Source organism: Phasianus colchicus, chromosome 4 (genome assembly GCF_987193195.1).
Source record: "Phasianus colchicus chromosome 4, bPhaCol1.hap1.1, whole genome shotgun sequence".
In the NCBI taxonomy this organism is placed as follows: domain Eukaryota; kingdom Metazoa; phylum Chordata; class Aves; order Galliformes; family Phasianidae; genus Phasianus; species Phasianus colchicus.
In genome coordinates, this window is record NC_143439.1 from 42339708 (window position 1) to 42354808 (window position 15101).

Consider the following 15101-nt stretch of genomic DNA (forward strand, 5'->3'; position numbering starts at 1 on the left):
AAAGCAAATTACACCCATGTTTAGATTAACAGGATTCTCCTTGCTCTTTGAGAGGCTTCTACAAGACCTTGTTAAAAAAAAGTTTAAAACTCCTTAAAAAGAAAGCCATTTAAGAGGAGACAAATATGCAATAAATAAATAAAAGCAATTCCAAAAGTAATGCCTCCTATTTTATTACACTGGCCCATTCCAGAAGGGGATGTTGGTGGTTATCGCAGTAGTTGTTGAACCTTTCCACTGTTACTCTGTTACATTTTGTAGCTGTGTGACAGATGGCAACTGAGGGGCAGACTGACAACATGGCAATTGACATACAAGTGCATACAAAGCAAAAATGTGCAACTGAATTCCTCCATGCTGAAAAAAATTGCACCCATTGACATTCATCGACATTTGCTAAACATTTATGGAGACCAAACAGTGGATGTGAGCATAGTGAGGCAGTGGGTGATGTCTTTCAGCAGTGATGACAGTGAAGCAAAAGACAAGCTACAGTCCAGATGGTCATGCAGATTCTTATGAGCACGGCATGCAGACTTTTGTTCATCACTGGCAAAAATGCATAGCTTATGGTGGTTAAAAAAGAGTATTTGTAGCTGAGAGTTTGCTCTATTAAATAGTGGTTTTGTGCTCTTTGTATGTGTTGTAGTTTCCACATAAATAAATAGGCGGTATTATTTCTGGAGTGACCTACGTAAGTTCACCTAACCACCGTCTCTCCCTGGCTTCTGCAAAGCTGTCATAAACAAATGAGATGCTACACAAATTATAGTTTATCCAAAGAACAGCAATAAAGTCAGAGTTTCTGAGTTTCATTCTTTGTATATTATTGTTGGTTTCACTGAATACCCACCTAAAAGTCACACAGTAATAAGATGCCAACAGGTCCTCTGTTAGATAGCACTTCTCAGGACAGAACTGCCCAGTATAAATAGTACAGAACATGAGCAAATAGCAAACACTCATAAAGCTGCTTGGCTGAATTTTTTACAGCCTTGGCTATATAAACTGGTATTTGTAACAGGGAATAGTGTCAGTATACCTTGCTAAACTCACCCAGTGGATCAAAATGTAATGACTACACATTTTTCAGTGCTACTCTGCTCTCTTAGCAGCCAGTCTCCTTGCTGACTCCTTGATTAAAAAAAAAAGCCTTTCAAAAATTCTTACCAAGTAGGTGTGGTTAGCGTGGCCTTCATATGTCTCCATTACCTACATGCTTGGTTACAGGCTTCTTGGGGATCCAGTAGAACAGAATTAAAATGAAAAATACATCCTACTAATAAAATGACATTGAAGGTTTTGGAATACATCTGTAAGGACAGCACATAGCACATTCCTCTTCTCACGCCTCAAGCCAAAGACAGAGAGTTCTTTACCTACCTTTCTGATGAAATTAGCATGGCACTCGCCTTTCTGCACAGGTGGAGGGCATGCTGGGGGGACGCTGTATGCTTTGTGACATCTGCTCTGCTCTGCAGCATATGAAATGGCTGATATGAAATGGACTTGAATAAAATTGACCTCCTTGATCATGCTGGTAATATCAAAGCTCTAGGTTAAGAGAACAAAGCAAAATCATTACAGTGCTGACATTATTTATGAGACTTATAATCACTGTCACATTGGGGTTTTAAAACCATATGTATATTATTCAAAAGCTTTTGAACTAAAGCTTCAACAGGCTCTGGTTTTGAAGAAAAGAAAGGTTATTCCTTATTGAAAAAACAAAATGCACAGTAGAATTCTAGATACAAGACCTGCCTGGACAAACCGCTTTGCCCATGCTGAGTCCTCACTGCAGGCTTCAGCAGTATGATTGCACACTGAACTGCTTGAAGAATGAGGATGGCTAGGGAATTTTTCCTCTCCTGCCTCACTCAGAACTCATCTGCATTTTTTTAGAAAGGCACTTAGTTCCAAATCAGAAGGCTGCTCTATACAGGATTCCCTCCAACTCACACTGTGCTGCTAGCTTCTCTATCACAAACCAGTGAGCTGACTTTTGCATGAATGTTGCAAACTTGTATTTTACTCCACCTCCCTTCCCATCCAAAACATTTACAGACAGTCATCTCACGTTAGCACCTCACAAAGAATTTGGATCATTGGCTCACAAAGGCCTCTTCAGTGTGGCTGGAAAGGGGCAAATATTGAGTTTCAGAACTGTTCTGTGCTGTCAAGACAATTTGCTTCTAACAACTAACACTCATTTCTTCTAAATAGTGTTCATTTGTGACAAAACAAATCTTAGTGATTTCTTCCACTTGTGAACAGCCCAGCTAGCATCACTCACTTCACTTTCATAGCATACAGCACTATACCCACACAGAGCCTTCATAGAGACCTTCCTGCACACAGTTATCATGTGCAACAAGGTGAACAAAGCAGAAATCTAGGTCAGAGCCATCCTACACTCAATCTGATACAGTTAACTCTGGTTATACACTGAAGGCCATTTCATGAACTGTAACAATCTGATACAGAATGAAGTCACAGAAACAAGAGCAAACTAATATCATATCCCAATTCTACACCGCCTGCTTCTAGCAGTCCTTTAAATACTCTCCAAATATTGCATGATTTCTTCAGAACCCTATGAAAACTCTCATTTCACAGATGGCAACACTAAGTCTCAGAGAAGCTGAGTGATTTGTCCCAGGTCACAGAGACTCAGGTGGCAGAATCTAGCTCTCATGTCTCAGTTCAGTACCCGCAATAAAACCTGCCAGAATTGGTAAATGCAGAGATATGAAGACATCAGTTTTCCATTTTAACTAAATGACTCCACTAACAATTTTCTTTTTTTTTATTCCCTCAAGAGAAAGACAAGGATCAAATGAGGATCAACTTATACTACTACTCAGAACCATGTAACACTTTAAAGTTATAAAATTAGTTTGAATGCTTTTGCCACTCTCCAGATCATTCTATGATGAATACCCTCATGACCCTACGGGCTGAGCTGGAAGATGTAGCAACGTCATCAAAAGCCCAATACTAAATATCAAAACTCTGTATAATGGGAAGTAATGGAGACCCTTATAAAAGTTTTGAACCATGTGTATTTTAAGTTCAGCATTCAAAAGTGATCCATTCTAATAGCAACTAGTAAGCAGATTTACAGCTAATGAAACAGATTTAAGGTTAAGTTTTCTTAGAGCTGTGACAGAATCCAAGAAGCAAGATTTGCATTATTAGCTAAACCCATCCTCTTGTGTGGGTCCACTTGTTTTGAACAAGACATAATTACATCTAGATCTGATGCTGCTACTGAAAAGGCAAGCACGCTTCTCTTTCCAGCAGTTATCTGATTATATGTGCAGTCCTCAGGTCAACACTTTATGGCTCCAAGCACCTATTTTCATGCATACTTAAAAGAATTGAAGGTTTTCAGCACAGAATGGCTTTAAATGAAAAATGAGGCACTTTCAGAACTAAATGCATTACTTACATATCTGTTGAACATGTTGTTTGTTCTCCCAAGAGTGACATTGTTGAGCAGAATGTGTGCTACTGTATCTACTCCCTCAAAAACCAAATTCACTTTCTGCCACTTTCTACAGAAGTCAACATACACATAAAACACTGTTAGAATACCTACAAATAACAACAGTCAGAAAACATATCATAAAAATGTATGTCTCAGTTATTATTAGCAACACCTATATCAACCACATCCAAAAATGTCTGACTTAGTGTGGCTACATTATATCTCTAAATAATCAAATGAAAATGACAGCTGAAGTGGCTCAAAAGTCTGCAACACTGCAAGTTCACATACCCATGAAATACCAGATGGGCTAGATTCCAATTAGCTTAAGTATTATTCTTCTGCAGTCAGCAGCTCATAAGTAATTTTTAACAATGAAGATAAAAATGGGAAAAAGCAACCCCTGCAGTGTCCTTTGGCAACAGCTTTGCAGCTGTACATATTGCATAATTTGTTTCATTAGATACAAATGTATGAAGCAGACTTTGAGCTGATGGATTAACCAGCAATTCTGCATGAAAGATGTCACAAAACTATTTTATACACATCCTTATTGCATACCTGACATCAAAAGGAGTTTTGAATGTCCTGCTGTAAGTCCAGTTATCCAGTGAGATCCACCTGTACAGCACATCATTAAATCTATTGTATGGATCCTAAAAACAAATCAACAAAAAGAAAAGTACAAGATTTAGTTAAAGTGTTACTACATGAAATGCGTTGTAATATTTATTAGAAGAGCACCTCTTAGGCAGCCTGCAAATGCAAAATCCACCTATTTTCGTTCTAATATTCTTTTTTACCCTTGAAATAACAATTAAAAGCAAAGCTTTGGTAACATTTGGCTGTAACTATATAGGTCAAATCCTATTTGTTATAATCATTTATACTAAAAATAGAGAGTGCAGAATTTGTCTTTATTTAAGAAATGCCAGGGATGAAATTAAAAAAAAAATTCAAGTCAGCTTGTGACTTAATGAGGGGAACAGAAACATAATTATTCCTATAATGATATAAAAAAGTAAGACTAACAGAACTTTAAGGAAGCAAAGAAACAGCACCTCAGACATCTACAGATAGCCGTGAACAAATCTCTACAGTTTAAAATAATAGCAAATACTACAGCTGTTTTGTGTCAACAACCAGTCTGAAGTCTAAATGAAATTGTTTTCTTGGGAAGGAGGAAGAAAAGGAAAAGGAAAAGGAAAAGGAAAAGGAAAAGGAAAAGGAAAAGGAAAAGGAAAAGGAAAAGGAAAAGGAAAAGGAAAAGGAAAAGGAAAAGGAAAAGGAGAAAGAAAGAAAAGAAAAAAAGAAAAAAAAAAGGAGAAAGAAAAAAAGAAAAAGAAAAGGAGAAAGAAAAAAAGAAAAAACAACAGAACAACGGAGAAGTTGGGTTTGATGTCTAAAATTAAATTGCTATTTTTTGAGAATAATGCTGCATATATACCATAGGCGTTCTTTGCCCTTCAGTCACACTACTCAGTAGGAAGAAAGGCACAGCTGGTGTAAGCTATGTGCTTGCCCTCTTTGGCTTCATGCTGCGTTATTACCTTGTGGTGGGTCACAATGTTCCTCACCTAGGCTGAAGGAATCAATTATGCAGAGCTGACAACCCACACCTTGCACCTCATACAGAGCAGCAGAAAGGCACTGTGTTACATCCACATCAGGCTGCTCACAGTGTAGGTATCTACGTCACTGACTGACAGCTCGGCTCAATCCTCTTCTGCAGCCACACAGCCTAATTGCTTCTCCAAAACAACCACCAATCTCCTCCGGACTCCACGATTCAAACCCAGCTACAAAGAAAGAGCCTTCTGGATTTTAATCCTTCTGATAAATGTTGCTGTATATCACATGTTCATTTTGCAACTAATAGGGTCGTGCTCCGTAATGTAGACACAAACCTATTTAAATAACGGAGCAAAACTTAGGGATTTAAGTGACTCTCCTCAGCAGCATAATCTCTCCTCAAGTCCCGCAGCAATATAAACGTCACCCCTTGTGCCCATACAGAGGAAAAGTGGTAGTATTGGCTCACTGCTGCGTTCCATCAACCAAATTTCTTAGCATAAAGGGAATAAGAGTCACAAAGGAAAGGTATTGTCAGCTCGATAAAACTTTGACCTTTGTTCTGGTAATACCCTGTATTCTCTAAAAGCTACGTCATCATGAGCTTAGCAGAACAAATAAGAATTTTAAGATATTCATACCATCATTTTGATATGTAAAATGTTTAGCAAATACATCTCAGGCTTTAATATTGGCTGCATATTACAGTGCAAAGTTCAGATTAATAAAAGAAACTCTGGTAAGGTTACTACATTCAGAGAACCAAAGGCAACGTGCAAATGTAACAGTCTATAAAAACGAATGCTGTATCCTTAAAAATACTTATTTTTAACATTTGTCTTGCTTTAACATTATAAATATTTCATCTTAGGCTAAATTTCGGAAAACGCAGGTGTTAAATTTCAATCATTGCCACTTGTATATGTGAAATATTTAACAAAAGACATGAGAGGCAAGTTGGAAAGGCACTACCAACAGCAGAACATAAAGCCAAACACTGGTCAGTGGCCAAGCAACACCAGTGCCTCAATTAAAGACAAAGACCTTACATTAAAAAAAAAAAAAAAAAAAAAAAAGCTAGAAAAGCATGGATGGATTAGAGATGTTAGAAAATAAAGGCCTGGAAGACCTGACATCTGGAGAACAAAACCATCTAACAGATAAGAGAAATGTAGGAATGTTTAACCAGTGACAGAAAAGACATCTTCGGATGGGCTCCTATAGAAGTGTACAAACAGCATTGCTTGTTCAAATCCACTCAGAGTTCTACAGGTTCTTTTCCAGAAGGAGATTTATTCTGTATCAGTCTGAAGACTTCAGACTTCATGTGTCGACTGCCAAAATGCGTGTCATACAAGCTGCTAATGAACACTCTTCTAACTCATACCATTTTCCTTCAGGCCTCTGACATTCACCTTTTCAAATGGGAAGGTCATAGACCTGTATCCCTTTACCTAAAACTTATTGATGCTGCTGCTTTATAACTGGGAAAATGGCCAACACAACATACAGAAAAGCCACTTAATGCTAATACTAGATAGTCATTTTAAAGCAAGACAAATGTTGCTTGTAGATTCAACCATGTGGTGATGTTCAAGTGATGCTTTCCAGGCAATTCCAAAGCTTCAGAGAAAATGCGTGACCACAACAAAGTCCTGTAAGAAAGGAAAACGACTTCTCCAATAATTCATGAGATTATTGATGCTTTCATTACTAAATGTAGCTGGTTTCAAGTGCTGGAAGATGTATCTACAGAACTCAAACCGTTGGGATTTATGTGAAATCGCACATTACATCTGCTCACATCAAAATTAAAGGTTTCTTTTAGGAAACTGGATTAAAAAAAAAAAAAAAAGACGAATGTAAGAATCACTGGGAGAACCTTAAGGATGCCACAAAACAGACTGCACATGAATGTAATATACTTCACATTCATTCATTAGGTCAACATGTTTTTGAAAGCAAGCCATAATGGGGTGGAGACAACTACAGCTATTTTTAGTGCCCTTGTAACATGACAGCCTTTCATTTTCCTGCTCCCATTCTCCTGCTCAATTCTGGAAAAAAATGTGAACTACTCAAGCTCCCCTCCTAATTGCTTTCTGCTCCAAGTTTCAGTGCTGTAAGCAAGAAGCAAACAGCCTGCCAGGATGAAGCCCTGCTAAAGAGCATTAAATGGAAGCCATCTCCGATTTAGGTAGCGGGACATTAAAGGGATCAACAGTACAAAACTGCCAAGTGTTTTGTGTCAGCTCCTCCTTGCAATGATTTTAAGGGGATAGTTAAAGGCTACACTCATAGGAGTTAAGCACCTCTCTTGTTTAGCAGGAGATGGATGAGACATGACCACACCTTAAGCGAGGTTCAGAGCCCAAGCAATCACAGCCAGGCATGTAGTGGCCCTCACAGACCCAGTTCCAGCGCCCTGTGCAGCCAGGGATCGAGGGGAGCACAGTAAAACACTGAAAGCCACATCCATCAGCTGCATCCAGGCAGATCAGCTTGTAAGAAAGGGAAATGTAATAAAGACAACAAAAAACAGATTCTTTTCCTTTTGTCTGCTTTAGTTATTATCTAATTTGAAACCAACTTGCATGCCCCCCTGCTGACATTTTAGAATGTACATCATTAAGAAAATCCAGCCGAAGTCACAGATTACCAAAATGAAATCTTCAAAAAATGCTTCACTATTTACAGCTTAATGTTTTGCTGTTGCCAACTTCAAACTCAAACTGTTACAACATTTACCTCTATCGATGCTCTCTTCCATATCACTAGCTACAGAGATTGCAGCAAGAGTTGTTCCACTTATTTACAGTTGTAAGTGAAGCAGAACCCAGCAGCAATGATGAATGGATCAGATTCCTGGAACACAGGTTTTGGAAGCTCATCCAGAAGTGATCCATTTTCAGTACTTGCTCCAACAAAGCAGTTAACTGAATGTCATCTTATGGTCAAGATGTTTTACAGCTGAACACTGAGCCAAATACTGTGGCAGAATACATCTGGAAAACTAATATTAGGATAATTGACAAGATGCTAATACTCACTGCTTAATATTCTCTAAATGCTCTGCTGTATTTAAAAGGCTGCTATAACTTTTATCTACTCTAATTTTATAAGTGTCCAAAAGAGAACAGCTACTGAAACATGACTGTCCTTTAATACTCATCCTAGGCTTCACCAAGGCTTTTGGATGCTTTCACATATGTTCATACAAGTCAACAGAACACAAATATTTCAACAGAAAATGATCTATTTATATTAATGAGCTACTTCATTGCTGACTGCCATTTAATCTGCTAGAACCATATGATAACCAACACAGTTGTTATCTGACTTGCACTGAAAAATCTGAGCTATGAAAAAGTACCAGTAAACACAAAGCAAGGTTCTTCATACAAATGCACAAGCTACCAAAATATGCACTGCTTTACAGAACTACAGAACTATCACTTGAGATATGTAAACCTCTCGTATATTTTAATACCCAAGCAGAACCAAGACCGTTGTAACCCACTGTCAAGTGCATGCCTTCACTGTACAACAGGGCAGAAACTACAGTGATATCCAGCCCCTGTGTTAGCATCCCTGTTACACCCCCCCCCCCCCCGCAGCAGCTCTTTACAAGTCAAAGCGATGGCTAATAAGACAAAATACCCTTTCTGTATGAATGGAAATGGCTTGCAGATGAGAAAATCCAGCTACAATAGCCATATTCACTACAAGTGAAATTTTACTGGTGTTCATGTAACGGCATCATGAAGTACTTGGCCAGTGCTAGACGACTGCTGTTTCTGGTGCAAAGATTTAACACAGTTTAGCTCCTTAGAGATCGTGTTTACCAGAATGTTGCCTGAAAGAAAACACAAGGCTGACAGTGTAGTTAAAAACATCTTCAGATGAGATGATTTCTACAAATCTTTTTCCAGGGATACAGGGGTTAGGAACAGATTTGCTGCAAGTTTGTAAATTGTCTGCACCTACGTCCAAGCTTTGCAGTGACTTTATTCAAGAGACTGTTACCCTTGTTTATGTGCATTTGTCCCATGTTTTTTAAATTTTACACATTAACTCTAATAATGGCTAGTGATTCATAATGAAATTTAATTAAAAAACAAACAGCCAAACAAATATCCTGATGCCATCTCCTTTCCTTAGAGCTTTCATTGCAGTTAATTCAGCACTTGAACTGTGCTGCTTGAATACAGGAAAAACAATACTTTAGTAGGAAATACAGAAGCATCTTCCCCACGAGCATTTTCCCAAGATGTATATTTGGTGCATTCAAGAAGATGGGCTCATCCAATGTATATTTGATAAATCAAAGAGTAGCAACATTTCTAGAAGGAATTCTAAGAGGATCCAGAGAGATAGTAGCAAGCCTTCAGTGTCAGAGATTTCTTTCTATTCTAATGTATAGCCTGCATGGCAGATTAAAGTAAAGCTAAGTACATGAAAGCAGCTAGAGCATGCCTGGGAAAAACACTAAGTTTAAAATGAACCACACAGAGACAAATAAGTTGCTTGCAGCTTATTCTTGTAATCCAAGCCCCATCTGTAGGCTTAGAGTTCAGCAGTTTATTCTTGTTGCCCCCCTTCCGCTCATTTTGGGGTACTGACTAAGTTATGCTGCTGGAACAGACTCTCTCAAGACTCATTTAATTCAGATTTCCAGAGTGAGTGCTAACCCACGAAAAATTCACAAGGATAAAGAGGCAGAGGGCACAGTGCTTTTTGCCTTTTGAAAATCACACTGGAAAACAGCAAAAAGGTTTCACTGGGTCTCTGAACATATGGGTCTTGCTATGCAGAACAACTCAATTCCCACCAGCTCTGCTCTGTTTGCTGGTACAGCTTTTCAGACCAATCTTCACTTTGATTACAAGTAGAAAGCTTTGGGATTGCTGGTTTGCTGGCATTTTCTGTAGGATGCATTAAAGTCCTTCATTCCACAGCAGAGCGCAAAAGGAAGAAGAGACACATATGACTAAAGCTTTTGTGTTTAGGCAATTATAATAAAACTCCTAATTCTAAATTTGACACAACCCCTAACCAATCTGATTTCCAGAGATAATAATCACTGATGAAACAGAGCCTCTAAAATTCAGGCTGTATACATACTCCTGTATAAATACAAATTTAAGGGTATGACTTTAGGCAACTGCATTTAAAATATTTGGCCATAAACATTTTCACCATAGCAAAGAAACCTCAGGACAAGCAGCTGATCTGCACTTTGCAAAATGAAGGCAGGAGTTGCCATGAAGAATGACCTCACCAGATCCCTCCAAGCAGAGCAGATTTGCTGCTCTTCAGAGGCAGGGAATGACTACATTTCACACCACTAGTGGCAGCTTGTGAAATCTGCTACGGTTGCTCCCATGTTTTTGTATGCTCTCCATTGTATCATTTAAACAAAATGCAATTTTTTAAAAATTAGTTATTAGGTGGAATTATTTGTGCAAATGCTTCCTGTACATCCATTCCTTTGCCATGCTGGATAGCTTTGGATTTGAATTGATCTTAAGTTGCCTGCACATGTCAGTAAGGAAAAACAACAGAACACCTCCTGAGGTACCAAAACTGCAAACACACTGGTGAGCAAAATGGTCCACTCCTTTCCTGGGCAGAATGCGCTCATTCTACTTGCCACAGCTTCCAGCACACAGCCAAGCATATCAGCACATGCCCCAAGCAAGTTCATACTTGCATATGCATAAACATGTTGTGAGTGGCAACAAGCAACAGTCATTGATTTAATTAGCCCAGTGCCCAGCCATCCATTAGCAAGACATGTCCTGCAGCTGACTGGGCCAGCAGGCTGACTAAGATCATATCTGTGTGCAGCTCAGGATTCTGCACAGGCACATGAAAGTTCGTGATCACAGACTCGTTTCCAAATGCCATACTGCTGCTTAAAATGACCAACATTACGAGTCAGCTTAGAGCAATGCAGCTAAATAGCAAACACATTTTCTAACTTTGTTAGAGTACTTAATGAGTGAGTAGTTAAATGCCAGTCTTTCATTACAGCAGTAACTTGTGAGTTCGACTCAGTGCGTTGGTCACAGTTTCTCCTGAACGATTACTCATCCTTATCAACGCAATGCCTCACAGCACAGCCAAACAGCTGAGACATTCAGCTTATCATAGGAACTTTGCATGGGAGAAACCGGCACAGCCCTCATTACTGATCTTCCACGCATTCCCCAATGCCTGCTGCAGTTTTTTAAAACTTGCTTTGAAAAACCATTTTAACACCTTAATTATTCAAGTTTCAAATGTCTTGTCACTTAGCACACAAGATGTTGTAACACTACACCATAGTGGCTCATATTATTCCATCTTAGTGTGTTTTCTTTTTCAATGTTGACTATGAAACTAAATGATCTTTAATGTCCTTTCCAAACAAAGCCATTCTATGATTCTGCTTGCTTTATCTGGCAATTACTTTTGTTGCAATCCATTATTAGCGTTGGGATTCCCAACATACACCAACACAAAACAGTGCTAAAATTATCCTCCTCAGAGTCATTTTTTCTTTATATCTAATTTTAATCGGAGCAGAGCAGGGTAGTAGTATAAACCATAAATATTAAAGAATAGAAAATGCAAGGTGCAGGCATCTAGAATTGAATTTTTAAATTATCGCTGTACAAGAAATGCGACCCTGGGCCCATAATAAACATCACATTCAAGTATGTCTGATGTACTCAGATAACAGGATACTATTTCACATTTTCTAGTATAGCAGAATATTTCTCAGTTTTACAAATTTTGTTAACCTCATAATGTCCTATCTTTTTAGTTTCACTCACATTCTATGTATTTCCTTTTAAAAAGGCATCGTAAGAATGACCCAGCCTTGCTTACTGCCACACTCCTTGTGCTGAGTCACAAGCAATCTATGATGTAATCAGTATAAACTTTGCCACCAATCTACAACTGCAGTTTTGATCATTTGTCCCAGGAAATGGTCACCATGTTTTTGTAAATCTAAGAACTGAAAGAAGCAGTAACAAGCAGATAAAGCAAAGCTTTGAGAAGGAACTAGGTGTTTCAGTGAGATCAACTTTGTCATGGTTCAGAATATACTTTCCTTAGGAAGCATGGGAGTGTGCAATCTCAGCTGTTTTGATGTACTCTGCATGTGTTAAAAGAGATGTTTAAAGGGCTGAAACGCCTGAAATCCCTGTACTTCTCACATCAACAAGCCCAATTTCAGCAGGGCAGGCTGAGGATTCTTCCCTTTCCAGGTAACATTACCAGTAACCATGACTGACACCCTGTGATGCTGATGTTCCTACTCGGTGTCTGCAGCTTGGTTCGGTGTCAAACCTAGAGAACCTCATGCACGTAAAGCACGAGCTGCCTTATGTGCACCCCTGGTCCCGTTTCAAGCTGCTCTGTGGTGGTGACCCACCTGAGACGCTGTGTGCTGCGGACACCAAGGCCTTTGCCACTAGAGGGGCACTGCTGTACAAGCAAGACCTGCAGCGCCAGATGCAGCTCCGAAGGGAGGAGGTGGGTTTGAGGCGTGCGCCGGGATCCACCACGGCAGGCACCGAGGAGTCTCCTCAGACTCCGCCACACCCCGCCGACCTCTGCCCGCAGCACGCGGCCGTACCTGGATGAGGCCCCGGCGGAGCAGGGCGGTATGCACGCAACCCGGCACCTCCCCTCGGAGCGACAGTGAGCCGTTCCCGTTGCCCAGCCGCCAGATACCCCGCAGGCTGTGGACCTCGGGGCCGCCCGCGGCCGCCCCCCCCGCCGCCATCATCATTATCATTATCAGCAGCAGAAGCATGGCGGCGCGGCCCATGGCCGCTGCGGGAGGCCGGAGCACAACCCCGCCAAACGGCCTCAGAAGCGCTGAGGCGGCGCTTCAGGCCGTCACCGGCCGTTGGTGGTGGGGGCGGGACGGCCGCGCGCCTTCTCTCCCCGACCGTTAACGGCTGCTCGGCCGGCGGCGGCGGGGGGCAAAGATGGCGGGAGGCAGCGCGGCAGATGCGGGGCAGCTCGGCCGCGTCTCGCGGCGACTTTCGTATGACTTTTCTCCCTCTTTTGGCTATAAAATGACAGAGGAATATAAAATCAAAACGAACGTCACCCTCCTAAAAGGTTACTCTGCTTCCTCATAAAGCTTAGCTTAGCACAGTTGCTGCAAGCTTTGATTGTAAAAGCTGGTTTATGGAGCAGAAGTGAGAATTCCGAAGAAGCATCTCGAATATCCATCCTCTCTAAAACCTTATGCAGGCTTCCTGCAGGACCCCACGAGCTGAGACCCTTCAGTCACAGCTCAAAAACAGGAATTAAAGGATGAGTGGAAGGAACAGAAAGCACACAGTGCCCTGGCTGCTTTCAGGGGACCAGCCCTGCTGCAGGGGGCCTGGATCAGCTCTGGAACGGCCCCTGCTTTGCACTGTCACACTTCTCCTGTGCCACCTCTCCCCGCCAAGTCCCACTTCAGGATACATAAAATAGACTCCAGCGGCTTCTTACACTCCAGTCAGCAACCCTGGTGGTACCTGCTGGAGGTTGCGTTGTGCTCATTTTCCTTCAGGTCTGTTTACCTGCAAGCAGGCTGTTCTGCTTTTCGTCAGGTACAAATAATTTTATTCCCCTCACAAAGCTCAACATAAAATTGAAAGTGCTCCTTTCAGCAGCCACTCCATGCCTCTAAATTACTGCTTATCGAATTCCAGGCTTTATTTTCTGTTTTTCTTAAAATACAGTTGATTAACTGTCCCAAAATACTACTGATGTAAGCCCAACATAGGCCACACAGTTTGGTTTGAAAATTTTTGCTCAACTTACCAGCCTCTTCAGAATCAGACAGGCAGACACTTTGCTAACACTCAAGTGAGAAGGTGAAATACGGTTAAAAACAGAAAACCACACAAATTGCTGTAAAGTAGTAAAGCTACCATTAGCACCACATCTTTCTGTTACTGTATCATTTTTTCCTCTTTAAAACAGAAGTCACCATACATCCAAAGAAAGCAAAATTATACACCGAGGTGCCTACGTGTGATTCTGCATAGAAATGCAACCAGCCATTCCAAGAAACCTCAACTAACTGCAAAGGCTTTTTTCTATTCTGTTTTCCCACTTCCGTCCTCATGTTTTCTTAACGTCTATAATCACAGACTGTAAAATTAGAGGAATAAACACGTAAAGCATTTGGGGATGCTAAAAGGTTAATTATTTCAACAACATACATACATAGACCAAGTCACATGAGACTAAAGTATGGCTGACACATGAGAACAGGCTGCTGCATCTGGCATGTAGCAGAGAATGTGAGAGTGATCACAGACAAGAATAGGAATAACCAGAGTTTTGTTGGTTTGTTCATTTGGTTTAGCTTCTGGCTTTCACATAACCTTTAGGAGGTTTAGAAGAATATCTTTCTGGGTCAACAGCCCTTCATTTCAAGTTAAGAGAAAAACATCAGCCCTCCCATACTTCTACATATATGATAAAATCACAGGTGATTTTTTTTCAGAGTACAAGGGCATAGTTCTAAGAAATACTGGTCTGAAGAACAGCTGACACTCGTTTCTGTCACTCTGAAAAACTCTCCTGCCATCTTCAAACAGGAATGGCTGGGGCCTGCTCTATTGGACAAGAGAGTCTGTGCAGGAATCTAAATATGAAAGTGGCTACTGTGCATGGATTTTTAAGACCGAGAAATTCATATTCATATGATACTGACTAATTGAAAACCAGCTCCCATTTCAGATCAGCTCCTAGTCATCTTCTAGTAAGATTGGCAAAAAAAAAAGAGTATTACCATGGAAAATTGAGTACCTCAGCTAGCTTCACAAGTTGCAGAATTCAGTAAAAATAAATGTCTTCTAAAAGTTCAGACTATAAAGCCATTGCACACTGACTGTACATTCTGTTTCTGCCTTCACCTATCAATGAGAAATGCAAACCAGCTTTTGGGACTATCACATAATACAGTGCATTTACCTTAAATTCACTCATATGACATGAAAAACACTTAAACACAGTGATGCTGCTTGAG

The 15101-nt window shown here is 40.4% G+C and overlaps 1 protein-coding gene across 6 annotated transcripts in view; it reads right to left on the bottom strand.

The window, feature by feature from the left end:
• MANBA (mannosidase beta) overlaps window positions 1–14513 on the bottom strand; it is a 56728-nt gene extending 42215 nt beyond the window's left edge. For 2 of the 6 annotated variants that reach the window (XR_016466142.1, XM_031608834.2), the window contains exons 1-4: window positions 12696–14513; window positions 4055–4149; window positions 3455–3560; window positions 1384–1554 (exon numbers count right to left, since the gene is read on the bottom strand). Coding sequence is in view for 5 of the 6 variants with exons in the window: in XM_031608834.2 (XP_031464694.1) it covers window positions 1384–1554; window positions 3455–3560; window positions 4055–4149; window positions 12696–12890 (567 nt within the window). In the remaining variant the exon portion in view is untranslated. The other 4 variants (XM_090139331.1, XM_090139327.1, XM_090139328.1 and 1 more) reach the window with 4 other exon arrangements.
• Window positions 14514–15101: the final 588 nt, after the last annotated feature.